A 26,046-nucleotide genomic window follows, 5' to 3' on the forward strand; every position below is an offset into this window, starting at 1 on the left:
TGATATTGTCTACATTGAGCATAAACTCTCATGGTTTTATTTTTTGTTTCCCAAAAAATATCGTACTAACGAAGATGTATTCTTTACTTATAAACTTATGATCAATGGCGGCTGCATGGGAAAGTGACTCTTATAACGCTTTCGTTGTCGTAGCTGGCATTTACGATGAACAGAGCCAGAATGTCGTAGCTGGCATTGCTGAGACTGCCCTGTTTCTTACTTCTGATGAATCAGTTTATGTTAGTGGACAAAATTTGGTGGCCAAATTGATAATACGAATCTCTTTAAGACAGTAAGTAACATCGTCATGTCGTAAGAAATGAACGAGAATGTCGAATCCAGACTCCAAATTTTGTTCTGAATTCTAGACATGAGTTGTTATAAGAGTGTGGAAACCTCTTCCTAGTAGACGTGACGTTCTTATCATTAGGGCTAAGTGTTTACCTTTCCTTTAATCAAACGCTAAGTTTGTTTACAATTTTACCTAGTTTAGGTTGCATTTTAGAATCATTCAAATTTGACACATTTGATCTTGCTTGTGGAATGATTCGAATCTCAATCAAGTGTTTTTGTCTTGAGATATTTGATCAAACAGATAATCCGAATTTTACTTTCTGGAGTGATTTGTTGTTGTTAGAATCAAATATTCTTACCTTAAATTGACATATGTCATGACATTAGATAGACATTCGATGTAATCAAGGTTTGTTTGTTTTTATGCTTCAAATCTAATTCCTTAAAACTAATCTTATCACAATGTTTGTATAAAAAGTTAGCTGCCGGCTTACTCTCTCTTTAGGAACTTTAGATGAAATCGAAGTTATCATAGGTAGTTCGTATCGATCTTTTAATTTCTTAAAAAATATATTAATCTCGATAAACGAGATCCAAGGGTGGAGAGGTGTGGAAGCTCTTCTTCAACTGAATTGCTCGAGATGCATGCTTAAAGAGAATAATATCTTTCTTATTTTTCGAGGGCCTAATGCGCCGAGAACTATAGCTCTGAAAAGGGTCTATGGACCAGGTCGTATATTTCGAGACATCTTATGCTATAACCCTATATGAAAAGGGTCTTCGCTCTTCTCGTGTGATTCCTTTACTACCATAATAGCTCGATTCTCATTAAAAAAAATGTAATAATTTCTATTCTTAACGGACATAGAGATTTTTCTTAGTTCGATAATACGTGAGGTTGGCCTAGTTCAATATATCATGTCTTAACCAGCTTAGTTAGGCTCAAATTGGTACAAAAAATATATATATATATATATATATATATATATATATATATATATACATATATACAATATCTGCTAGCGGTGGGTTTGAGCTGTTACAATCCAACTCGTAAAACTCGAACAAAAACAAAGAGAAAGAGCCAAAAGCATACGAACAAGAAAGTCCCCTTATATAACATGCAGCCTTTATTAACATAAGCTAGATTAAGGTGACCATAAACTCTGTATCTTCTCCCTTTCTCTAAAATTTAGGTACCAAATTTGAAGGGAAATTGCAAAATGCAGAGTGATTTGAGTGGAGAAGCAAAGCTTAAAGCTCTGTTAATGGTGGGCTTAGTGATGGCATCCAAAGTTTATTGTGAAGAGCTCGAATTAGGGTTTTACCGTCAGACATGTCCTTCGGCCGAACGCATCGTGAGAGACGCAGTGGAAAAGGGAGTCGCTATCAACCCTGGAATGGCTGCTGGCCTCATTCGTTTGCATTTTCATGATTGTATCGTTCTTGTAAGCCCATTTCTCGTCCCTTATCCATCTTTTCGTTGTTTATTTTGTAATAGTTCAAGTCCATTACTAGTAGATATTGTTAGCTTTGGCCCGTTACGTATCGTCATCAACTTCACGATTTTAAAACGCGTCTAAGATGGAGAGGGTCTAGCCCTACTTCGACCAATACCTGCAACGTCTGGTGACTGGCTTTGATATCATTTGTAACAACTCAAACTCACCGCTAACAAATATTGACCGCTTTGAGTATAAGATCTCGTGACTTTGGTTTTAGTTTCCTCAAAAGGTCTCATGAGAGCTTATGTTCAAAGCGGACAATATCGGTTAGTGATAGGTTTAGATTGTTACAAATGGTATCAGAGTCAGACGGCCGTGTGCGAACAAGGAAGCTAGACCCCCCTAGTAGATGCGTTTTAAAAACCAAACCTTGAGGGGAAGCTCGAAAGGAAAAGCCCAAATAAGACAATATTTACTGGAGCAAGACATCGTGCGGTGTGTCAGCGAGAACAATGGGCTTGAGTTATTACAAATACTATCAGAGCAAGACACCGTGCGGTGTGTCAGTAAGGACGATGGGCCCCTAAGGGGGTGGATTGTGAGATCTCACATCAGTTGGAGATACGAACGAAACATTCCTTACATGGGTGTGGAAACCTCTCCCTAATAGTCACGTTTTAAACCCGTGAAACTAACGGTTATACGTACCAAGCTAAAACGAATCATATCTACAAGAACTCTAATAATATACATGGCAGGGCTGTGATGCATCGATACTCCTCGACAAAACGCCGCAAAATCCCGATTTCGAGAGAGACCGTCCAGGCAACCCCTTATTACGAGGCTTCGAGATAATCGACGACGCCAAATCCCAGCTCGAATCCCAATGTCCACAAACAGTTTCTTGCGCCGACATTTTAGCCTTTGCAGCTCGAGACAGTGTCGCCACCGTCGGCCAATTCACCTACGCCGTCCCGGGTGGTCGTCGGGACTCACTCATCTCCCACGGGGCCAAAGTCGCCGACAACCTCCCTTTTCCGACAACCAACATCGGATTCCTCAAACAACACTTCGAAGAACGAGGGCTGTCGCTAAGAGACATGGTGGCGCTTTCTGGGGCACATTCCATCGGAAGGACAGCGTGTGCAGAATTTTCCGACCGACTTTTCTTTTTCAACGGCGTTGACCAAAACAGCACCGACCCGACTTTGGACCCGAAATTTGCGGCCTTTTTGAAAGAGAAGTGCCCGTTGGGTAGTGGGTTTGATAAGACGGCGGATTTGGACAACGTGACGACAAATCGATTGGACGTTCAGTATTTTGAGAATTTGAAGAGGAATTTGGGGGTTTTGTCGTCGGATCAGGCGCTGGCAAGTGACTCTCTTACGGCGGCGATCGTGTCGAGATACCAGAAGAACAGAGTGGTTTGGATGAGAGATTTCGCGGCGGCGATGGTGAAAATGGGGAAGCTGCAGGTTTTGACCGGAACTCAAGGGGAGATTAGAAAGAAATGCCATTTTAGAAACTAGCTTCTTCGAGCTATGTGTTTGAAAGTATTGAATGTGGTTCGGTTTTAATAATTATGTATTGGGTATGATGCACGATCAAAATATGTCGAAACAAATAAATTAAGAACCACTTGAAAAAAGAGAGCTTTTTGAGTTGACGAACCTTAAGCATAATGCTTACTTTCTTCTAAATACTATGATTACAATGATTGGCTACCAACAGTCAGGAATCCGGGATCTCCACAATGGTATGATATTTTATGTTTACTTTCTTCTAAATACTATAATTACAGTGATTTGCTACTATCAGTTAGGAATCAGTGATCTCCACAATGATATGATATTTTATGCTTGATTAGCTACCCCTACTTTCATCTTCGGGCTTTCCTAAAAGGTCTCATACCAATGGAGATAGTATTTCTCCCTTGTAAACCCATGATTATTCCTTAAATTACCCAATGTGTGACTCACTCCCAATAATCCTCAACACCACCGGTGATATATGGAAATTTATTCATTTCCAAACTACGTAAACTTTTGTGTATGTTTGTTTATTCTATTTGTGGACATATGAGTTAGAACAATTGGGTGTCATAACATTTTGGATATGGCATTTGGGTACAACAAGTGGTATCATATCATTGGAAGGTTGCAGTATTACGAACCGCTTATACTTTTCAATTCTCTTTTTTTCAATTCTCTTTGGGTGTTGAAGTTGTGAAAAAATAAAATATTTAAAATCAATGAATGAATTTGAACAAAACAAGAGAATTGCTGTTCTTCCTATGAGAAGCTTAATTGGGTGATCAAATTAAATGTCTGAAATCAATTCACAAAGCTACAATGGCGCCTGATCTCCCCTTGTGATCCCGTAAGAACGTCAATGGAACCCATTTTAACCATGGCCTTTCCAAAATTAGTAGCCCATTTAGACCCATACCTCGCATTATCCATCACCATTTTCGAGGTGGAAGAGCTACTCAACAATGTCTGATCGGAGCTCAACACCCCACGACGGTTCTTCAATTCAACATAGTACCAATTATCCAAACGATTACGGCTAAAAAACTCGAGCGCCACCGCCGGTTGCTCACTCCGGCCACCGCCATTAGGCGGCGCGCACTTGGTCTTCAAGTACTCTGCATATGAGGGGTCCATGGAAGGGTCTTGTGGATGAGTTGCGTTGAAGGAATAAAGGCGGTTGGAGAAGGTGGGGCAGTGAGCTACTCCAATGGAGTGGGCGCCGGAAAGTGTCACCATCTCCGCCGCGGACAGCCCTTTGTTGGCGAAGGTCTTGATGAGTTGGTCGGCGTTGGAAGAGGGTGTAGGGAGGGTTGAAGCTTCTTGCTTTATTGAGATACGGCCGTCGCGGCGGCCGGCTGGCACTGTGTAATTGATGGCTCCGACTCTGTAGGCACTGTCGCGGGCAGCGAAGGCAAGAATGTCGGCGCAGGATACGGTGTTGGGACATATGGCCTCGATTTGGGCCTTGGCTTCGTCAATTGCCTCGAAACCTCGTAAGCTTGGGAAGTTTGCTGGATGGTCTCTTTCTGCTTGGTTTTTGGGTGTGGATTTCAGCAGTACTGACCCATCGCAACCCTGAAATTGCACTCCCCAAAAACAAATATGAATCACTATTAAATCAATAATGAATAGAATCAAATAATAATATAATATAATAATCAACATGGGAAATTTCTTAATATATAGATATATATATATATATATATAATAGTACGGAGACAAGATTGGGCAAGGTCGGTGTCGGATCACACATCGGTTGGAGAGGAGAATAAAACATTTCTTGTAAAGGAGTGAAAACCTCTCCATTGAGGAGAATCCTAGAAGGGAAAGCCCAAATAAGACAATATCTGCTAGTGGTAGACTTCGACCATTACAAGCAATGTGCTAGTAAGGAGGCTGAGCTCCGAAGGGGAGTGGATACGAGGCGGTGTGCCAACAAGGATGTTGGGACTCAAAGGAAGTGGATTGGGGAGGAGGGGGAGGGATCCACATCGATTGAAGAAGGGAACAAGTGTCAGCGAGGACGTTGGCCCTAAAGTGGGTGAATTGTGAGATCCCACATCTGTTAGAAAGGGTAACAAAACGTGGAAACCTCTCCCCTAGCAGACATGTTTTAAAACCTTGAGGGAAGTCCGAAAGAAAAAGCTAAAAGAAGACAATATCTACTAGCGATGGATTTGGACCGTAATAGTCGAAGTGGGGACAAGGACTAGAAATACGACCCCATTTAGTCAACTAGGAGAAATCTCTTTCTAATCCCTCTCCATTCTCGGTTGGACGAGTTAAATGAACATTTCTATTTTTACTAAATATTTGAAACAGTAATCAAATGGGTTTTTAAAAGAAAGCTTAAGAAGCTTACTCTAACAAAACAGTCATGGAAGTGCATTCGGATGAGGCCTGCAGCAACGCCGGGATTTTGAGAGATAGCTTGGTTGACAACACTCTTGATAATCACCTCGGCATCAGAACAAGATGAACGGTAGAAACCGACACGTAGGGTGGCCGAAGCGAAAGTGGAGAGAAAGAAGAAGAAGAAGTAGATGGTACAAGGAATTGAAGAAGAAGAAGCCATTGAAGGTGAAAGAATGAGAAAATGAGAGGAACAAGAAGAAGATGAAGGTGATAGCGTAGTTATAGGGAGAGGGTTTCTTATGCTAAACGAAAGCGTGTGTGATTGTATTAAGTTTATGAAGTTTTGTAGTAATGATGATTCATAATCGAGTTGGCGCTAGCAAAGCCTTAGTGGGAGATTTTAAGTTTTGTGGGGTAGTAGGTAGACACACACAATATACCAAACATTTGCATCTTCACTATGTTCTTTCTAACCTTCTTGTTTCAAAGGAATGGTTCGAATACCAAATCAGAACCATCTTTCAAACCTCACGAGCTTTGAAAATTTTGAACTCGAATCTTGAAATACAAACAACATCATAGAATAACAGTAGTTGGCTCTAGACTTGCTCCATGATAAGTGAGTTGTTCCTTGGTGACAATTTGTTAATTTTCAGAGGCATAATACTATTGAACATGGTGGCAAGCTATCTCGATCAAAGCAAAATGCTGCTTTGCAGGTATGTATTATATAGATCAACAAACTCTGTTCTTTAATAAATGTAATTTGTGTTTTGTATACCATTTTTATCGTACTTGAACCAATTTTCTAAATTTTAAAAACTAAAAAAGAAAATAGTTTTAAGAAACAATCGGTGGGATCCTACAACGGATCGGGAGGAGAGTGAAACATTCTTTACAAGGATGTGGAAACTTCTCCCTAGCATACGCGTTTTAAAAACCTTGAGGGGAAGCCTAAAAAAGAAAGTCCAAAGAGAACAATATCGGCTAGCGGTGAGATTGGGCTGTTACAAACGGTATCAAAGCCAGACACTAGGCGATGTGCCAGTGAGGAAGATGAGCCCAAAGGGGGTGGACATAAGACGGTGTGCCAGCAAAGACGCTGGACCCCAAAGGGGGTGGATTGGAGGATCCCACATTAATTGGAAAAAAGAACGAGTGCAGCGAGGATGTTGTGCCCCGAGGGGATGGATTGTGAGATCCTACGTCAGTTGGGGAGGAGAATGAATCATTCTTTATAAGGGTATGGATACCTCTTTCCTAGCAGACGCGTTTTAAAAACCTTGAGGGGAAGTCCAAAAGAGAAAGGCCAAAGAGGACAATATCTACTAGCAGTAGGCTTAGGCCGTTACAATATTAAATGATTTACACATTATACATAATAATGTCTACATGGTAAGAACAAATTTGTTCATGGAATATAATACTCACAACAGGAGGAGCAGCAGAAAGTATACAACAACTTCAGCATTCACAAATCTCAATCAGATTATTACCTTAGCCAAAGGTCTTTTCACTGCTGTAACACATGTACAGAAAGCCATCGTCGTCCTTGTATGATTCGTACGCGGTACTCATTAAGCTAGCTGCAAAATTTGAGGGCAACTGTTTAGGATTAAAACGACTTGTTGCACGAGAATGCACGTAAAAATGGGCAGCAGCATCATCTCAAATGTAATCCTATGTCCTAACCCTACCTGTTTGAGGCAAAGTATTCTTTACAAATACAAAGAGAGCTTTTCCAGGTGCTAGACGAAGCCTGGTGCTCAGGACATGGATGAATTGGCCAACAGACATGTCTCGAGGAATCAGGTACCTTTAGTCAATAACAAAACAAAAGACATTCAACAGACAAACCAAACCTAATAGACACAATATGTCATGTTATTTTAGGATCACAACTGGCTTTCAAATGTAAACCTAGGCAACATGTACAAAACCCCTGTTCAGATCCCATAGTTCTGCAGAAATTCAATGAAAATCGTATCTAACGAGACGAGAAAATGTTGGAATAGAACGTGTAAGACATTATGTGAGACTATGTTTTAATTCCCAAATGTGAATAAATAAATACCATGATGTTTTTTTTTCGGGGGAGGATGATCATGTGATAGGAAGAAAGAGAGCCTATAGCACCATATGTACAGGGTTAAAACCGAGACCCTAATTTGGAAACTTTGATTGGGCCGTTTGAAAAAAAACTGAGTCACAATCGATAATTTTTTGACAATTTTGTGAGGAACATTGAAATTCGACGCTTACGATCGGAGCCAGTACCCAAAAATGGTTTCTCAAACATTAACAAGAACAAACATAAACATGTTAAGAGTGTAATGCAAAGGTGATAGTGTCTGTTTCCATTCAATTGATTTTCAGAGAGAGGTACATGAAATTAGGAGAACTGAAACATTGAGGAAGCTTAGATATGCAGGAAGAACTTACTTCTTCTTTTCCATCTCAGGAAGTTCACATTTCTCATATCTCTCGACAATTACCTGCAATTATACTCAGAAAGAACATCAAAAGGAAAACCATTAAATCACTTTCATGGATTTGGAGGAAATGAAGAACAGCAATCTAGCATTTACACCTCAAAAATATAAGAACGTCACATAATTGAGTCTGCACATTAACTTCAGTGATATTGTTTTTTAGGAAACAAAAATAGTGATTTGCTTCCTTCTATATAGCTCTGTCCAAGCCTACCAAACTTGAAATCGCCTTGGTATCGCTTGATACAAAGAACAAGCAGCTTCTATCCACGAGTTGAAAAAAAATCCGGATACAATTTTGTTCTTAGATAACAAAGAAAACATTGACTAAAATCATCTGATAACTTCAGCATTTCATTTCCTGAAGAATTTATCTGAAAAGCATCCCCCATGGCAAATTGCGCGAACAATCTCTAAGAAAAAAAACAAAAAATCATAACGATAACGCTTCAACCAAGAGGAAACAAAGATAAAAGCCTAAGGATTGGACACCTGCAGACTTTCTGAGTTACCTATTTCCACCAAATTCATAAATTCACCAACATCTATAATTTCTAAACAAAATGCAACAATACGAATCTTCTCAAATAAGAAGCGCATAATGTGAGAATTTGGCAACTTACGGGGACTCGATCCGGATACTTGATCAAGATTTCGAACGACTCCTCCGATCGTTGTTCTACGAAAAATTCAACGCCATGATTCAATAAGGATCTCCAAACGTATCAAACTAAGAGGCAAATTGATGAAAAATAACGAAAATCATCCTGAATTTTAAGCCATAAAAAGGTTCATACCATAGGAGAACTCGTTCTTGAAGGATTTGGCTTTACCCATCAGAGCTCTCTGTTTGCAATGCCGTCCCGCGATGGATCAAAAAACGACAATAGTAGAGGAGATAATACATTATTATATTTATTTTAAATTTCAACTCAACTCAACAAGCGGGGATAGCTCAGTTGGGAGAGCGTCAGACTGAAGATCTGAAGGTCGCGTGTTCGATCCACGCTCACCGCAATTGGTTTTGTTTTTACCCATGTTTTTCACCTTCTTTGAGAGTTTGATGATAGTTATATAACATTGTGTTTCGTCAGATCAACAAGCGGGGATAGCTCAGTTGGGAGAGCGTCAGACTGAAGATCTGAAGGTCGCGTGTTCGATCCACGCTCACCGCAATTGATTTTTTGTGCTTTGAAATGACGAATGTACCCTTCTTTAGAGAGAGTGTGTGAATGCTAACGCTGGACGCAATATTGTCTTTTCACCAAATATTTTCTGCTTCGTGTAAATTGCCAGCTGTCTTTTTCTCGTTTATCCCTAAATATTTTCTCTCGCAATTTTCAATTTTATTAAATTTAAATATAAATACTTTTTGAAATTTTTATCCTGATTTAATAAAAATAAATAAATAAATTCCAAAAAAAAAAAAATCAAAATCTTAGACAAATCAAGTTCTTAATATACTTTTGTTTTAAGCTTTATTAATTTCATTTTCAAACTACATCTAATATTCCTTAAATTAAAGTTATAATTATAATTTTATAAAATTAAAATCGGAATTTCTCTCCGTTAGTTAAACTATGATGGAAATGGGATTCCTCGTCCCAATTCCCGCTCCCAACCCTTCCAAATTTCCGCTCCGTCCACCCCGCTCACTATATATATGTTTTCCTCTTTCTTTATTCAGCAAACAAACATATAAAAGCGTGAAAAACTATATTTTAATATTAAAATTTAAATTTTCAGTAGAAATGTAGATTGAAATAGGAGTCAGGACACGAAAAAACCTTTTATGTTTTTTTTTAATTGTTTTTCAAAGAGATAAATTTCATATGTGGAAGATCTTGGGTGACGTGGCTTTGGTTTAGATGGAAGATTTAATGTGAAATGATAATTATTAACCATTTGATAAACATAAAAAATGTTGATTACATTTTGCTTTTAATAAATATCTTATTTATTGTGCTAAGTTGGAATCTTATACAAAAAGAATAGATTCATTTGCATATAGTCATATTCATTGAATTTAAAGAAAATCATAATATTCCTAATGTTTTACACCAATTAATATTAATATTATAAATAAATTCTGTTAGACGAACACGGCTCTCCACAATGATATGATATTGTTCACTTTGAGCATAAACTCTCATGTTTTTGTTTTGGACTTCCCAAAAGACCCCATACGAATGAAGAGTGTATTATTTGATAATAAATCTATGATCGTCCTCTAAATTAACCCATGTGGGACACTTTCATCCAACAAACTCAACTTCTAAATTGAACCAAAGCCGATCGGGTCTAAAGCCAAGCCTACTTGGCAAATACGAGCCCAACAAAGGTCATTGGCTAACCATAACAGGCTAACCCAAACTTTCTCCCACGGAAAGAAAAAGACTAGGAACCTTCGGTTAAATTTCAATATAAATTTTGAACCAGGGTTTCTTATCATGTTAACCAAGTTTGACTTAGTATCGTACAAATGTACAGAGTTTTCTATATTTGTAGGCATTGTTTGTCGGTTATTGCTTCCCTTCGAATGCACCTCTTGAACTTAGTCCTCTCTTAAATGCATCGTCGAAGGGTTTTCAGTATAGTTGGTCCACGTGACAAGAAGGGCACCTACGTGGAAGGTGGGCTCGTTGGCTTTAGATCCTACTCAAGTCCCATGCCCAATAGACAAAATAATTTTAATCCGTAGATGAGATTGAGTAAGATATTTATAAGATGAAGAACTCACTCGAAATAGAGTTCAACTAACAAAAGTATTAATAAATTTCTTATTTATTTTCACAACAAATCGGCAACACCAGGATTTCCGGTCCTCTACTCTACTAACTCAGCAATACTAGCCATTTCCGACACATTAGACGTATTTTCAATAGCAGATTTTAGCCATTTCCGACACATTAGACGTATTTTCAATAACAAATTTGAACCAGTGACACGAAGACTTTCAGTCCTCAGCTCTACCAACCAAGCGATACCAGCCATTTTCGACACATTAGACGTATTTTCAATAACAGATTTGAACCAGTGACACGAAGACTTTCAGTCCTCAGCTCTACCAACCAAGCGATATCGGCCATTTTCGACACATTAGACGTATTTTCAATAACAGATTTGAACCAGTGACACGATGACTTTCAGTCCTCAGCTCTACCAACCAAGCGATACCGGCCATTTTCGACACATTAGACGTATTTTCAATAGCAGATTTGAACCAGTGACACGAAGACTTTCAGTCCTCAGCTCTACCAACCAAGCGATACCGGCCATTTTCGACACATTAGACGTATTTTCAATAACAGATTTGAACCAGTGACACGAAGACTTTCAGTCCTCTGCTCTACCAACTGAGCGACACCGGTCATTTTCGACACATTAGACGTATTTTCAATAGTAGATTTGAACCAGTGACACGAAGACTTTCAGTTCTCTGCTCTACTAACTAAGCGATACCGGCCATTTTCGACACATTAGACGTATTTTCAATAACAGATTTGAACCAGTGACACGAAGACTTTCAGTCCTCAGCTCTACCAACCAAGCGATACCGGCCATTTTCGACACATTAGACGTATTTTCAATAACAGATTTGAACCAGTGACACGAAGACTTTCAGTCCTCAGCTCTACCAACCAAGCGATACCGGCCATTTTCGACACATTAGACGTATTTTCAATAGCAGATTTGAACCAGTGACACGAAGACTTTCAGTCCTCTGCTCTACCAACTAAGCGATACCGGCCATTTCCGACACATTAGACGTATTTTCAATAGCAGATTTGAACCAGTGATACGAAAACTTTCAGTTCTCAGCTCTACCAACCAAGCGATACCGGCCATTTTCGACACATTAGACGTATTTTCAATAACAGATTTGAACCAGTGACACGAAGACTTTCAGTCCTCAGCTCTACCAACCAAGCGATACCGGCCATTTTCGACACATTAGACGTATTTTCAATAACAGATTTGAACCAGTGACACGAAGACTTTCAGTCCTCAGCTCTACCAACCAAGCGATACCGGCCATTTTCGACACATTAAACGTATTTTCAATAGCAGATTTGAACCAGTGACACGAAGACTTTCAGTCCTCTGCTCTACCAACTAAGCGATACCGGCCATTTCCGACACATTAGACGTATTTTCAATAGCAGATTTGAACCAGTGACACGAAAACTTTCAGTTCTCAGCTCTACCAACCAAGCGATACCGGCCATTTTCGACACATTAGACGTATTTTCAATAACAGATTTGAACCAGTGACACGAAGACTTTCAGTCCTCAGCTCTACCAACCAAGCGATACCGGCCATTTTCGACACATTAGACGTATTTTCAATAGCAGATTTGAACCAGTGACACGAAGACTTTCAGTCCTCAGCTCTACCAACCAAGCGATACCGGCCATTTTCGACACATTAGACATATTTTCAATAGCAGATTTGAACCAGTGACACGAAGACTTTCAGTCCTCAGCTCTACCAACTAAGCGATACTGGCCATTTCCGACACATTAGATGTATTTTCAATAGCAGATTTGAACCAGTGACACCAAAACTTTCAGTCCTTAGCTCTACCAACCAAGCGATACTGGCCATTTTCGACACATTAGACGTATTTTCAATAACAGATTTGAACCAGTGACACGAAGACTTTCAGTCCTCTGCTCTACCAACTGAGCGACACCGATCATTTCCGACACATTAGACGTATTTTCAATAGCAGATTTGAACCAGTGACACGAAGACTTTCAGTTCTCTGCTCTACCAACCAAGCGATACCGGCCATTTTCGACACATTAGACGTATTTTCAATAGCAGATTTGAACCAGTGACACGAAGACTTTCAGTCCTCAGCTCTACCAACCAAGCGATACCGGCCATTTTCGACACATTAGACGTATTTTCAATAACAGATTTGAACCAGTGACACGAAGACTTTCAGTCCTCAGCTCTACCAACCAAGCGATACCGGCCATTTTCGACACATTAGACGTATTTTCAATAACAGATTTGAACCAGTGACACGAAGACTTTCAGTCCTCTACTCTACCAACTGAGCGGTACCGGTCATTTCCGACACATTAAACGTATTTTCAATAGCAGATTTAAACCAGTGACACGAAGACTTTCAGTCCTTTGCTCTACCAACTAAGCGATACTGGCCATTTTCGACACATTAGACGTATTTTCAACACCATATTTGAACTGGTGACACAAAAAAATTTCAGTCCTCTACTCTACTAACTGAGCGATACCGACCATTTCCGACATTATCTTTATTTTCATGACGCGTGATCCGAAAGCTAGCATTAATTCATGCCGCTTTAGATTATGAAATTTAAAGGGATTTTAAAGTGTGAAAATGTTGTTTTGTTTTAAAAAAGAAAAAAAATAATAATAAAAGATATATAAACAGAGAAATTGAAGAATTGAGTGTGTCGGTGGAGATCTGAAGAAAATGAACGTCCGAATGTCGGCAAAAAAAAAAAAAAAAAAAAAAAAAAAAAAAAAAAAAAAAAAAAAAAAAAAAAAAAAAAAAAAAAAAAAAAAAAAAAAAAAAAAAAAAAAAAAAAAAAAAAAAAAAAAAAAAAAAAAAAAAAAAAAAGCTTTACAGAGCATTCATTACCTCTTTCTTTTTCGTAATTAAAAAATATATAATATATTTATTATTCTTTAATTATAATTTTTGTTTATAAAAATTTTAAAAAAATCTTAAAACTTTTAATTTTATATCTAATTACTTAAAATTTTTAAAGCAAATATATTAATTTACCATTTAATAAAAATTTTAAATCCAGTTAATTTATCATTAAACCATTTATTAATATTTTCCTATAAAAACACTCGTTTAAATTTATTGAACTTAAATTTATTAATTAAAAATTAAATATTTTTAATAAAAAGTAAGTAGCTAAATTATTTTAATTTAATTAGTTAAATTATTGATATTTATTTAAAAATAAAAGAAAAAGAAAAAGGCATGTGAGAGAGTCCAACACAGACCTTGTGGTTAATGGGAAGACCAAATAATTATGGAAAAATAAGAGACAAGACAAATAAAGCGGCGTTTTCTCTCTCTTATAAATTAAACTATATAATAAAATTAATTTATTTCTCCCCAAAATAAAATAAAATAATTTATTATTATTTTTTAATGTATGATTGAATATCACTTTCTCTTTTGTTCTATCTTTATACTAAAATCAAAATTATACCTTAAAAGTGTGACAAAATTAAAAATATATAATATGACCCCAAAGTTTATTATTATATTTATTATATTTTAAACTTTAATAAAGACTACAGAAGAAATAATTTTGAAAATAGTTTTTTTTTTATTTAATAATTTTTTAAACTATTTAATTGTTTATTTTAAAAAATGATGAATAAATCTATAAATACAAAATTAAAACTTTAATGTTTTTAAATATTTCGAAAAATTTAGGAAAATACGAAAGATTAGTAAATTCTGCTTTAAAATAAATAATTATCCGAATATTTTTTTTTTCATAAAACAATTTATTTTGAAAAATATATTTGTTTTTTCTTCCTGAAAATTCCAAATATTAGAGAGTTAATTTAATTTAATTCCAATATTAAAGAGAAAATTATTATTAAATTAAATGAATTTTTGCAAGTTAAATTATTACCCACAAAAAATAAATTAAAATAATATTTAAAGTTGTTTTAAATAAAGAAATTATTTTTATAATACTTTGACCCCAAAGTTTTGTCCATATTCGTTCGCAGCCCCACAAATTTTCCGTGGGACAATCGGACCCGCCTCTGTTGTCGCCGCCGCACCGACGGCTGGGACAACCGGTTGGCGGGTGTCACCGGTCAGCCCAACCTTTTGGGAGTTTTCTATTTTTAATTTTTATCTTTTGAAGTTTAATTTTAATTATTTAAAAAACCCAATAATGATTTAATTGGCAATTTGGGTGTCGCGGAAACCTTACCGCACCTATCTTGGTCCCAAACAAACCCCAACCACCCCATCTTCCTCCGTCTTCTTTCGTACCCACATCCCACGTGGCAACCAATAAAGAATTGTAAGTGACGAGGTTTGACCATTCAATGTGAGAGGCCAGTATCGACTGTTGTATAAAGTGCGACGGAGATGAGCCGAGAAGGTGTGAGATCTCATATCGGTTAGAGAGGAAAATGAAACATTCATTATAAGATAAAAACCCACATAAGGGAAAAACCTAAAAACCTCGAGGGAAAGTTCAAAGAGGACAGTATTTAGACGAGTACTGTAAAAACCCACGTAAGGGAAAAACTCAAAAACCTCGAGAGAAAGCTCAAAGAGAATAGTATCTAGACGAGTACTGTAAAAACCCACATAAGGGAAAAACCCAAAGAACTCGAGGGGAAGCTCAAAGAGAACAGTATCTAGACGAGTACTGTAAAAACCCACATGAAGGAAAAACTCAAAGACCTCGAGGGAAAATTCAAAGAGGACAGTATCTAGACGAGTACTGTAAAAACCCACATAAGGGAAAAATGCAAAGACCTCGAGGGAAAATTCAAAGATGACACCCAAAGACCTCAAGAGAAAGTTCAAAGATGACAGCATATGGACGAGTACCGTAAAAACCCACATAAGGGAAAAACTCAAAAATCTAGAGAGAAAGCTCAAAAAGGACGAGTACTATAAAAACCCACATAAGGGAAAAACCCAAAGAACTCGAGGGGAAGCTCAAAGAGGACAGTATCTAGACGAGTACTATAGAAACCCACATAAGGGAAAAACCCAAAGACCTCGAGGGAAAATTCAAAGATGACACCCAAAGACCTCGAGAGAAAGTTCAAAGATGACAGTATCTGGACAAGTACTGTAAAAACCCACATAAGGGAAGAACTCAAAAATCTCGAGAGAAAGCTCAAAGAGGACGAGTACTGTAAAAACCCACATAAGGGAAAAACCCAAAGAACTCGAGGGGAAGTTCAAAGAGGACAGTATCTAGACGAGTATTGTAAAAACCCACATAAGGGAAAAACCCAAAGACCTCGAGGGAAAATTCAAAGTTGACACCCAAAGACCTCAAGAGAAAGTTCAAAGATGACAGCATCTAGACGAGTACTGTAACAACCCACATAAGGGAAAAACTCAAAAATCTTGAGGGAAAGCTCAAAGAGGACAGTATCTAGACGAGTACTGGTTCTGCTGCTTAACTCTAAAAGATGCGTTTTAAAACTGTGAGACTGACGATGATATGTAGCGGCCAAAGCAAAAATTGGACAATATCTTATGGGAATACGTAAAAGACATGATCTAAAAGACGATATGTAATTGACGTAGAAGTGCCAAAACCGTAACAAAAATGCCGAAATCACCTAACATCACATTTAGTTAGGACGTTCTTTTTAGTGCAAGCTTGGTTGGTGACCAAAATTACTTCAACCTTCACCCACCTTGGAAAATAATTTGAGATTTTTTTTACAAATTTGGGTTAGGTGATGAAAGCAATATATATATATATATATTTTTTAATTTCAGATATATATTTACACAATTACTCATAATAAAAGAATTTCCAAAATATTTAAACAATCATTATCGACCATAAAACATCGTGCTCTGTATATTGATCTAATTCCGTCCACATTCATTATACTTACCTCATTTATTTCCCATTAATTATTTTTTTATTAAACTAATTCAACTTATATATTTAATTTTGTATTATTATTCCCGATTAAATATTCACATATATCAAAAATAAATAATTAAATCAAAATTATTCACTAAATATTTGGAGAAATTTGACATAAAAGGGATATTTTTGCTTTCAAACCGATGGGCAGCATGGAGCATGTCGTTGACGTGGCATTCCACGTCGGATTCTATTTATTTATTATTTATTATTTATTTAAATCGCTTTTTTTAAAAATTACCATTTGTAAAAAAGAAAAGGATTAAATTCGCGTTCGGAGAAGCGCGTGAAGAACCCGGCACGTCATTAAAGGGTTAATATCGAATATCAGCCGTTGATGTTTCCTCACTAACTTCGTTTCAACGGTGAGGATCTTCCACGATATACGGCTTGGAAGAATCTTTCGAAATTTCCTTCTTATTGCACTCTCCCTACTGGCTCCAGGGCTTCCCCGACCGGTTATTCCGGTAGCCGGGAGGGTGGCTGGGTGCTATAAATACAGGCTTTGTTCTTCTTGTAATCCTTGTACCGTTGAGCTTCGCCTTCTTTTAGAGGTCTGGTTCGGTTGGCGTATTAGCTCAAACTCTCTCTTCCAGATCTACGCAGCCGATTTCAACAGGTTTGCGAGCTCTGTTCGTCACTTGTTTATTGCCATTTTTCTTTTTCTGTTGCTTTGTGTATGCGTGTGGTTCTTCATTTCTTCTTCTTTGCTTCCGGTTTTTGAACGAATTTGGGGGAATTTCTGGTTGGTTGTCTAGGAGTAGTAATGGATTTGTTTGTTTTAATGTGCGAATCGGTTGTCTAGTGCTTGTATGTTGGATTAAACATGTTTTTCTTCTTGTGAGATGTGAATTTTTGCAGATCTGAGAGTTCTGTTTTGGAATTTTTCTTTTGGAACTAGTTAGTGGAACTTTTGTACTGCTTTTGCTCTCTGAGATTCGGGATCTCGGGCGTTGGGGTTTTGTTTTGTTCTTTTGGTTGCTCTGTTTCAGTTGTCGGCCTTTATTCATCACCTCCAACTGTTTGTTGAAATGCTCCATCCGATTTGTGAGTAAAAAATGATGTCGGTGCTCTCGTTTTCCGGGATTTCCGTACAAATGTTTCACGATTGCCTAGATCTCTGATGATATCGGTTTTATTTGGTCCATTTCTTCGAAGTGTTGGTCACTTGATTTGATTGCGAACTGTGTTTGAGGTTAGAATTGGTGGTAATTTTTTAGTAGATCTAGTTTTGTTCTTCTCATGGGTTAAGGATTCCTTATTGCAGATCTTGTATTTACCGTTCTTAATTAGCTAACCAGCTTCGATTCAAGTTAAACATCCTGTTTTTAATTCAGATTTGTCGAGGTCTCCATGGCTTGAAATAGGATAGTTATAACAATTGATTATCACTGTACACTATCTAATAAGGTGTTGTTATGTTTCAGAGATGGAGACCTTTCTATTTACCTCTGAATCCGTCAATGAGGGTCACCCCGACAAGCTCTGTGACCAGATCTCTGATGCAGTGCTCGACGCTTGCCTAGCTCAGGACCCTGACAGCAAGGTCGCCTGTGAGACCTGCAGCAAGACCAACATGGTCATGGTCTTTGGTGAGATCACCACCAAGGCTGATGTAGACTACGAAAAGATTGTCCGTGACACATGCCGAAACATCGGATTTGTTTCCGATGATGTCGGTCTTGACGCTGACAACTGCAAGGTCCTGGTTAACATTGAGCAGCAGAGCCCTGATATTGCCCAGGGTGTTCACGGCCACTTCACAAAGCGCCCTGAGGAGATTGGCGCTGGTGACCAAGGCCACATGTTTGGCTATGCCACTGATGAGACCCCTGAATTGATGCCTCTTAGCCATGTACTCGCCACCAAGTTGGGCGCCCGCCTCACTGAAGTTAGAAAGAATGGCACCTGCCCCTGGTTGAGACCTGATGGCAAGACCCAAGTCACCGTCGAATACTACAACGAGGACGGCGCCATGGTACCCATCCGTGTGCACACAGTTCTAATCTCCACCCAGCACGACGAGACTGTCACCAATGACGAGATCGCAGCAGACCTCAAAGAACATGTCATCAAGCCCGTCATCCCTGAGAAGTACCTCGACGAGAAGACCATCTTCCACCTTAACCCCTCAGGCCGTTTTGTCATCGGTGGTCCTCATGGTGATGCAGGTCTCACCGGACGCAAGATCATCATCGACACCTATGGCGGTTGGGGAGCCCATGGTGGTGGTGCTTTCTCTGGAAAGGATCCCACCAAGGTCGATAGAAGTGGTGCCTACATTGTTAGACAGGCTGCTAAGAGCATAGTCGCCAGCGGACTTGCACGCAGGTGCATTGTCCAAGTCTCGTACGCCATCGGCGTGCCAGAGCCGCTATCAGTCTTCGTCGACACATACAAAACCGGTAAGATCCCCGACAAGGAAATCCTCCAAATTGTGAAGGAAAACTTCGACTTCAGGCCAGGAATGATCACCATCAACCTCGATCTCAAGAGGGGTGGCAATGGCAGATTCCTGAAGACTGCTGCCTATGGACACTTCGGAAGAGACGACCCAGACTTCACCTGGGAGATCGTCAAGCCACTCAAGTGGGAGAAGCCTCAATCTTAAAGAGACCAAATCGTTACCTGATGAATCATTTTCGCGTTATCTTTCTTCTGCTGCTTTATTGTTCTAAAGCAAATTATATTCGTTTTATTTCCTTTTCCTAGTTTAAATTTGTTGTAATATTTTGGAAAATCCTAAAATACTATCGATGGAATGACAGAAAAGCCCTTTCTTTTTCTTTCTTCTTTATTTAATGGTTTTTCTATGATTTTGTAGGGTCATTTATTTTATAATTTATAGGCCTAACCCTTAGCCAATCCAATTAATATTCCAAACAGGTAATATTAATTAAAGTTTTACTATAAAGGTACATACCAAATTAAACCAATATTGTGATATGACATGTTTGTTTATCGTTACCCTGCAATGTCAGCGATCAAAGTCTTAATTTTCTTAGTACAACAAACGTAACTTTCTGCGGATGAGTGCATGTCAATTACTATTCAGAAAAAATACGCGACACAGCTACACCCGAACTACCAAACTTACTTACCGTCAAGAACAAATGTAAATAACACGAGAATAATCGCTTGGTTCAAATATATACTCGGGTTTCTCAATAAACATGTAAATCATTATCTAGAATATAAAATTATACACAAAAAATAAGCTCATTTATTATTATTATTATTATTGAATTTTCATTAATTATAACATTTGTGTAAATCAAGTTTTCCATGGCGTCTCTCGGAGCTAGAAATGGGCCTGCTTGCTAGACAATATTGGGCCTAAAGGCCCAATCATTTTGAAAAATTAATTAAAAAATGCACAAATTGGTTGCATTTATTTTATAATCATTAAAAATAAAAGAAAATAGATTGACATGTAACAGGTCACGTCAAATGCCAGCCCTAATTGAGGCAAGTGGATTATAAAGTTTTTAATTATAATTCAAGTTGGTTTGTTTTTTAATTCCATTTTCTTTATTTTATTCTTTTCTATATTTAAAGTTTATTATAAATCATATTTTAAAATATAAAAAATTTAGCATTCTTTTTTTATTTAATGTATATTCAACTTTGACTATAAAATATATATTTTTTTAAGTTGACCATACAAATAAATTTCAAAAATGTATTTTCTTAAAATAATTTAAATATGTAGTAAATAAATTAACTAAATTTAAATTAATTATTTTAAATGGTTTGCTTACACCATTTTATTTAATTTCCAATTTTGAATATTCCTCTAATATTTTTATATTAATCAAAATTATTTAATATCCTATGAACGAACGACTTGTCGTTTTGCGATTAATTCAACCACAGCTCTCTGTCAATAACATTCTGCCACGTCATCCACCAGTTGGCACCTTCCTTCGGAGCATCCTCAACCGTCGATCTTTTGTACGCGATGGCCAAATTCTGATAAAAGATCAACGGCTGAAATTCGAAGTTGGAGTGAAGGCTTCGAATTTGTTTATCTACGAGTTGTTGACCCGAAAATGGTCTTTGCTTGGAGTTGCTGTCGGGAATTGATGGATGAAGATTAAACGAAGCGGCTCTGTGTGAATGCGTAATGCGAACGGAAGTCGACGGAGAAAGCTAAGTTCGACTGGAAATTTGATTGAAAGTAGGAGACGACCGGCGGAGTTTTAACAAAGTCAAGTCAAAGAAAGCTCGACAACGACTCCGTTCCACGAAGCAGGCGGCTGCTTCGTTGTTTTCGCTTCCTTATATATATATATATATATATATTAGTCTCCTGCACTGAGCGCGAAGGTGTCGTTACTCTGATTGAAGTTTTGAGGTCTTGTTTCCGTCGAATTTGATATCTGATCAGCGGTATGAATCGAGTTCTTGTGAATTTTGGCTTCGTGTTGAGAATTGGTGATTCTTTTTTCTTAAAATGTTAAGGAACTTGCATGATGTTGAGTGTATTGCTTTACTAGGTTTGAAAATTGAGCTTGATTTGTTGTTAGTGAGAATTTCGAGTTGTAGGTTGTGAATTGTGATCGACGAAGTGATATCTCGTCTTTTCTCTTCGGTGATTGGTATATTAATCTTGATAACGAGTTTTCTTTTGCTGGAACTGAATGAACGTAAAGCGTTTACGGAGCTCTTAGGATCGTTTTTTTATTGGATCATTTTACTTGTTCGTTTGATGTAACTAGGGAAAACTTTTGAATTCGAAGCCAATGTTCATGAGTATTCTTGCGAGTACTTATTTCTTTAGTATGATGTTCAGGAATGTTGGTTAATTTTTTAGGATTCGTATTTGTTTAATTTCCTGTTCTCTAGTGGTGGTTTGAGTTCTTCTTGATACTTTCTGACAGTCGGTAATGCCTTCCGTTTGTAAGCTTGTTGGCCACCTGTTCCAACAACAATGGCACTACTTTTCGTGTTTTGTTCTATTTAAACAATACACTTTTTAGACGAAGAAAAGAAAGTAATTGGTGCTTCAAACGACTACTTTTGCTTTTGGAAATGGACAAAGATTTCTATTAATTTTTATGAACTTACTGTTCTTGGCATCAGTTGGCACGTCCCTGAGCAAAGAACACAATGGGATGTTTTGGTTGCTGCAAAGAAGATGCTATCCAGATGGCTGCTGATAACAGCAGCATGTACCCGGTAAAAGCTTCAGCAGGTAATTGTAGTAAGGCAAAAGATTTTAATTGCAGTGAGGACGAGATATCCTCATATCATAATTGCATTATACAGAACTTACTGGATCTTCTGGATTTAACATGGACATTATGTTATGCATGATCGAAATATTATCACCACATTTATAATGCTCCTTTTGTGTATTGGGAGGATGTCGGGCTTTATTTCTAAAGAACATTTAATGCGACTGAGATATGTTTGATTCAATTTGCACTTTCTTGTATGTGTGTTCTGTATGAAATTCAGAATCCTCTCATGTTTCTGTTTTTGTTGTCAAATTTATCCAATTGTAAAGGTTATAAATGTAATCGGTTCAATCTAAATTTTGGTTCCTCCGTGGGTAGAAAGTTATAATTTAGTTCACATAGTTTTGAAAGTTCGAATTTTGTTCTTATAATTTGATAAATCCTCATAGTCATTTGACAAAATTGGAAGGCCGTCATGCAGGAAGTGATGAACGCTACAAGCAGCAAACTGCACCTAAGAGTCCTGTGAAAATGCGACCAATTGAAGTCCCTGCCATATCATTTCAGGAACTAAAGGCAATTACGAAAAATTTTGATGCTCAATGTTTGATTGGAGAGGGTTCATACGGAAGAGTATACTATGGGGTGTTTACAAATGGGCAGACTGTGGCAGTCAAAAACTTGGATGCCAGCAAACAACCTGATGATGAATTCTTATCCCAGGTTCTCTTGACCACACTGATTCAAGTTCTTTTTTTAAAAAATAGTTGTCACCATATGGATTGACTTATTGCTCAAACTAATAGGTTTCCATGGCTTCAAGACTAAAGCACGACAATTTTCTAAATTTAATTGGATACTGTGTGGATGGCAATAATCGAATCCTTGCATATGAGTATGCTTCAAATGGATCTCTTCACGACATTTTACACGGTACATACGATTGTTCTTAGATTGTGATAGTTAGTAGCTTATGAACTGTTGGGTTGTTGGATGCATGAGCTTCCTTTGTACTTGTCTTTAATTTTTCCTGAAAAAAGCAAAACCTGTCCTGCTGAGCATAATGAAGTGCTTACTAATGCAACCCGATGGAGAGCAATTTGAGGTTGCATGTTCTCTAGTATTATGTTTTGACTCATTCTTTGAAGGCTGATTGAAATTATTAAGGCATGTGTCTGATGCAGGGAGGAAAGGAGTCAAAGGAGCAGAACCTGGCCCTGTTCTTTCCTGGACAGAAAGAGTAAAAATTGCTGTAGGTGCTGCAAGGGGGTTGGAGTATTTGCATGAAAAGGCTGATCCCCGTATCACCCATCGAGACATAAAATCCAGCAATGTTTTAATATTTGATGATTATTTGGCGAAGATTGCCGACTTTGATTTGTCAAACCAAGCCCCTGATATGGCTGCACGCCTTCATTCCACTCGTGTTCTTGGAACCTTTGGTTATCATGCTCCTGAGTAAGTTGATTCTAATTTTCTTATACTTCAGGGCGATTTTCACTCGTCTGTATTTTGAAACTAAAGAAACTTGCCGTGGCTCATCGATCTAACTTCTGAAATCACTTTGATAACCCATACAACAACTTAACAGACTCATTGAGATCTTTAACAAAATCAGAAGTAAAGATTTTTAACACTTGAATGTTCTTATTGATATAACCTAAAGGAAGTTACGGGTTCCTCAATTCCTTATCTATAATTCTTCCAAGTTTCAATGTAACCATTTTACCAATAAGCTAATGTTGTGGGTGGTTCCCATTTTGAAAATTGCAGATACGCAATGACTGGACACTTGAATGCCAAGAGTGATGTGTACAGCTTTGGTGTCATCCTGCTTGAACTTTTGACAGGAAGAAAGCCTGTTGATCACACATTGCCTCGAGGACAGCAAAGCCTTGTAACATGGGTATGTTTTTGTGCTATACTCCTCTCTCTCTCTCCATTTATCCAGCTTCTGAGCTTGAGATCAGTAAGTCTTGAAATGTTTTCAGGCCACGCCCAAACTTTGCGAGGACAAAGTTAATCAATGTGTTGACGCAAAACTACGAGATGAGTACCCTCCCAAGTCAGTTGCAAAGGTACCCATAAGGCCACACTATTCATTTCTTGTTTTTTGATATTCTCTGTGTAAGTGTGTGTGTTTGCTTGATTGTGTGTGAGTACCCTCCCAAGTTAGTTGAGCAACCTGTAGCCACAAAGTTTTGTTAGGAACGACTACGAATCTTCACAATGGTATGATATTGTCTACTTTGGATTCCTGGAAATGTCTCATATCAATGGAAATTTATTCCTGACTTATAAACTCTTGACCAACCCTTTAATTAGCCAATGTAGGACTCCTCTCCCAACAGTTCCCTTTCCTCGAAGAAAGTACACCCTACCTCATACCAATGGAGATGTATTACTTACTTATATACCCTTGATCAACTCCTTAATTAGCCGATGTGAGTCTACTCTCCCAACAATCCTCCCCTCGAATAAAGTTCACCCTTTGTTCGACATTTGAGGATTCTATTGACATAATTAAGTTAAGGACATAATTCTGATACCATGTTAGAAACTACGAGTCTCCACAATGGTATGATATTATCTACTTTGAACATTAGCTCTCATGGCTCAATGTAGATGTATTCGTTACTTATAAACTCATTATCAACCACTTAATTAGTTGATGTGATACTCTTCTTCCAACCATTTTAATTAGCTGATGTGATACTCTTCTCCCAACCATTCGAAACAAGTTTTAGTCTTAGAGTGACATAGTTAAAAAGTGAAATAATGAAAACTGGTTGGTACAGAACGAATGTGAAATACAAAAGGAGACCCCACATCACCAAGAATGTCAAATTCTTTATTTTTAAAACCCTAAAAAAGAGGTGGTTTTGAATTTACAAGCACACACAGACAACAGCGATGCTGCTGCTACTTTTCATAAAATTCATCTCCATCTCTTTCATGAAACAGAAACGTGCAGATCCTTTTTGCAGAATGTATTACGTAATCCAACCTTGAACAACTCCTTTTTCTCTGATTCCATTGCAGTTTGCAGCCGTTACTGCATTATGCATTCAATATGAAGCAGATTTCAGGCCAAACATGAGTGTAGTGGTCAAAGCACTGCAGCCTCTGTTAAATCCCCGACCTGGTCCTGGTGGAGAGCGCCAAAACTCTAAACAGTAAATCTCTATCTCTATCTCTATCTCTCCCTCTATTCATTCCTGTGGGCATTTTCTGGGGTCAATCTGCAAATTGTAATATTACCAAGGAGTTAATGTGGCGATGAAATCAAAATTTGTTAGCAAAAACAGTGAAATACACAACGATGAATTTATGTGGTATATTATGAGGGTGTGGAGAGTGGGGTTTAGGCTCTCTCGTTTGTGTGCCCTGCTGCAGCTTAGCATCTTCACAACCCACGTGCATGATGGCCCATTTTCGACCACAAAATTGAAAGAGAAAAAAGGGCAAAAAAAGTGGAGCTTTTTTTAGCCTTTTCATTCTATTATTTGTTTATGTTTTTTCTTTCTTGGCTTCACGGGGCTGAAAAGACGAAACCCAACACTTTTTCCTTCTGACACATTGCACGTCCCTTCCTTTTCTTTTTCAGTTTGGACCCCAACACTTCAAAATTTTATTTTACTATTTTACTTTTTCTTTTTTATTTTTTAAATTTTCATTATTATTTTGTTATCCATCTTCTACATGTTTTCCAAATAATTATTATAAAAAAATTATGAAAAAACCATCGAGATTTATTATGTATATGCCAATTTTTTATAACCATTTTAGTTTTTGATTTTTTGTTTTTTTTTTTTTAAATTAGTTTTGTGTTAGATGATGAAAGCCCTTGGAATGATCATGCGTTTATGAATAGAAAATATTCTCTCCATTGGTACGGGTCTTTTGTGGAAGCCCAAAGCAAAGCCATGAGAGCTTATGCTCAAAGTGGAGAATATCATACTATCGTGGAGAGTCGTGTTCGTCTAACAATCTGAATATTTAACCAAATTAAAAAAAAATGTTTTTGAAAATTACTTATCTAGTAAATAAAATTTGGGTTGGTTTTTTAAAA

At 37.6% G+C, this 26,046-nt stretch overlaps 5 protein-coding genes and 2 non-coding genes across 10 annotated transcripts; 5 read left to right on the forward strand and 2 right to left on the reverse strand.

Annotated features, from left to right (window-relative positions):
- Positions 1-104: 104 nt before the first annotated feature.
- Positions 105-3,268, forward strand: LOC111461155 (peroxidase 5-like). Its single transcript, XM_023104652.1, has 3 exons — positions 105-239; positions 1,491-1,742; positions 2,498-3,268. Exons 1-3 carry the CDS (start codon positions 105-107, stop codon positions 3,266-3,268), a joined length of 1,158 nt encoding a protein of 385 aa, XP_022960420.1.
- A 693-nt stretch (positions 3,269-3,961) lies between these two features.
- On the reverse strand, positions 3,962-6,087 carry LOC111461252 (peroxidase 5-like). The gene is made up of 2 exons (XM_023104781.1): positions 5,634-6,087; positions 3,962-4,846 (listed from the first exon to the last, which is right to left on the reverse strand). Exons 1-2 carry the CDS (start codon positions 5,844-5,846, stop codon positions 4,073-4,075), a joined length of 987 nt encoding a protein of 328 aa, XP_022960549.1. The 5' UTR covers positions 5,847-6,087; the 3' UTR covers positions 3,962-4,072.
- Positions 6,088-6,955: 868 nt separating this feature from the next.
- On the reverse strand, positions 6,956-8,980 carry LOC111461254 (autophagy-related protein 8i-like). Its single transcript, XM_023104784.1, has 5 exons — positions 8,916-8,980; positions 8,742-8,797; positions 8,069-8,121; positions 7,324-7,442; positions 6,956-7,212 (listed from the first exon to the last, which is right to left on the reverse strand). Exons 1-5 carry the CDS (start codon positions 8,953-8,955, stop codon positions 7,124-7,126), a joined length of 357 nt encoding a protein of 118 aa, XP_022960552.1. The 5' UTR covers positions 8,956-8,980; the 3' UTR covers positions 6,956-7,123.
- An 82-nt stretch (positions 8,981-9,062) lies between these two features.
- TRNAF-GAA lies at positions 9,063-9,135 on the forward strand. Its single transcript has one exon. It is a non-coding gene; the product is annotated as a tRNA-Phe (tRNA).
- Positions 9,136-9,220: 85 nt separating this feature from the next.
- Positions 9,221-9,293, forward strand: TRNAF-GAA. Its single transcript has one exon. It is a non-coding gene; the product is annotated as a tRNA-Phe (tRNA).
- A 7,978-nt stretch (positions 9,294-17,271) lies between these two features.
- LOC111461249 (S-adenosylmethionine synthase 1-like) lies at positions 17,272-19,585 on the forward strand. The gene is made up of 2 exons (XM_023104773.1): positions 17,272-17,410; positions 18,219-19,585. The coding sequence occupies exon 2, from the start codon at positions 18,221-18,223 to the stop codon at positions 19,400-19,402; it is 1,182 nt and encodes a 393-aa protein (XP_022960541.1). The 5' UTR covers positions 17,272-17,410; positions 18,219-18,220; the 3' UTR covers positions 19,403-19,585.
- A 1,262-nt stretch (positions 19,586-20,847) lies between these two features.
- Positions 20,848-25,474, forward strand: LOC111461250 (probable receptor-like protein kinase At2g47060). Of its 4 annotated transcripts, none has more exons than XM_023104776.1 (8): positions 20,848-21,183; positions 21,877-21,991; positions 22,453-22,697; positions 22,781-22,907; positions 23,159-23,432; positions 23,748-23,880; positions 23,966-24,052; positions 25,017-25,474. In XM_023104776.1, exons 2-8 carry the CDS (start codon positions 21,904-21,906, stop codon positions 25,152-25,154), a joined length of 1,092 nt encoding a protein of 363 aa, XP_022960544.1. In that variant the 5' UTR covers positions 20,848-21,183; positions 21,877-21,903; the 3' UTR covers positions 25,155-25,474. The 4 variants fall into 4 exon arrangements, with proteins under 4 accessions (XP_022960544.1, XP_022960543.1, XP_022960545.1 ...); XM_023104775.1 differs by having other exon boundaries at positions 21,877-21,988; positions 22,444-22,697; XM_023104777.1 differs by having other exon boundaries at positions 21,877-21,988; positions 22,456-22,697.
- Positions 25,475-26,046: the final 572 nt, after the last annotated feature.

The sequence above is a fragment of the Cucurbita moschata genome, unplaced genomic scaffold (assembly GCF_002738365.1).
Source record: "Cucurbita moschata cultivar Rifu unplaced genomic scaffold, Cmos_1.0 Cmo_Scf00024, whole genome shotgun sequence".
Taxonomy (NCBI): Eukaryota; Viridiplantae; Streptophyta; class Magnoliopsida; order Cucurbitales; family Cucurbitaceae; genus Cucurbita; species Cucurbita moschata.

Excerpts from the sequence above, each read along its gene's own strand:
- LOC111461155 (XM_023104652.1), top strand. The coding sequence starts at position 105 with ATGGCGGCTGCATGGGAAAGTGACTCTTATAACGCTTTCGTTGTCGTA. Across the intron at positions 240-1,490 it reads CTTCTGATGAATCAGTTTAT|GTACCAAATTTGAAGGGAAA; the intron begins GTTAGTGGACAA and ends TCTAAAATTTAG. Across the intron at positions 1,743-2,497 it reads TTCATGATTGTATCGTTCTT|GGCTGTGATGCATCGATACT; the intron begins GTAAGCCCATTT and ends TATACATGGCAG.
- LOC111461252 (XM_023104781.1), bottom strand. The coding sequence starts at position 5,846 with ATGGCTTCTTCTTCTTCAATTCCTTGTACCATCTACTTCTTCTTCTTC. Across the intron at positions 4,847-5,633 it reads TCCATGACTGTTTTGTTAGA|GGTTGCGATGGGTCAGTACT; the intron begins GTAAGCTTCTTA and ends GTGCAATTTCAG.
- LOC111461254 (XM_023104784.1), bottom strand. The coding sequence starts at position 8,955 with ATGGGTAAAGCCAAATCCTTCAAGAACGAGTTCTCCTATG. Across the intron at positions 8,122-8,741 it reads AGTATCCGGATCGAGTCCCC|GTAATTGTCGAGAGATATGA; the intron begins GTAAGTTGCCAA and ends GTATAATTGCAG. Across the intron at positions 7,443-8,068 it reads CCTGAGATGGAAAAGAAGAA|GTACCTGATTCCTCGAGACA; the intron begins GTAAGTTCTTCC and ends TATTGACTAAAG.
- LOC111461249 (XM_023104773.1), top strand. The coding sequence starts at position 18,221 with ATGGAGACCTTTCTATTTACCTCTGAATCCGTCAATGAGGGTCACCCC.
- LOC111461250 (XM_023104775.1), top strand. The coding sequence starts at position 21,904 with ATGGGATGTTTTGGTTGCTGCAAAGAAGATGCTATCCAGATGGCTGCT. Across the intron at positions 22,698-22,780 it reads ATGATGAATTCTTATCCCAG|GTTTCCATGGCTTCAAGACT; the intron begins GTTCTCTTGACC and ends TCAAACTAATAG. Across the intron at positions 23,433-23,747 it reads TTTGGTTATCATGCTCCTGA|ATACGCAATGACTGGACACT; the intron begins GTAAGTTGATTC and ends TGAAAATTGCAG.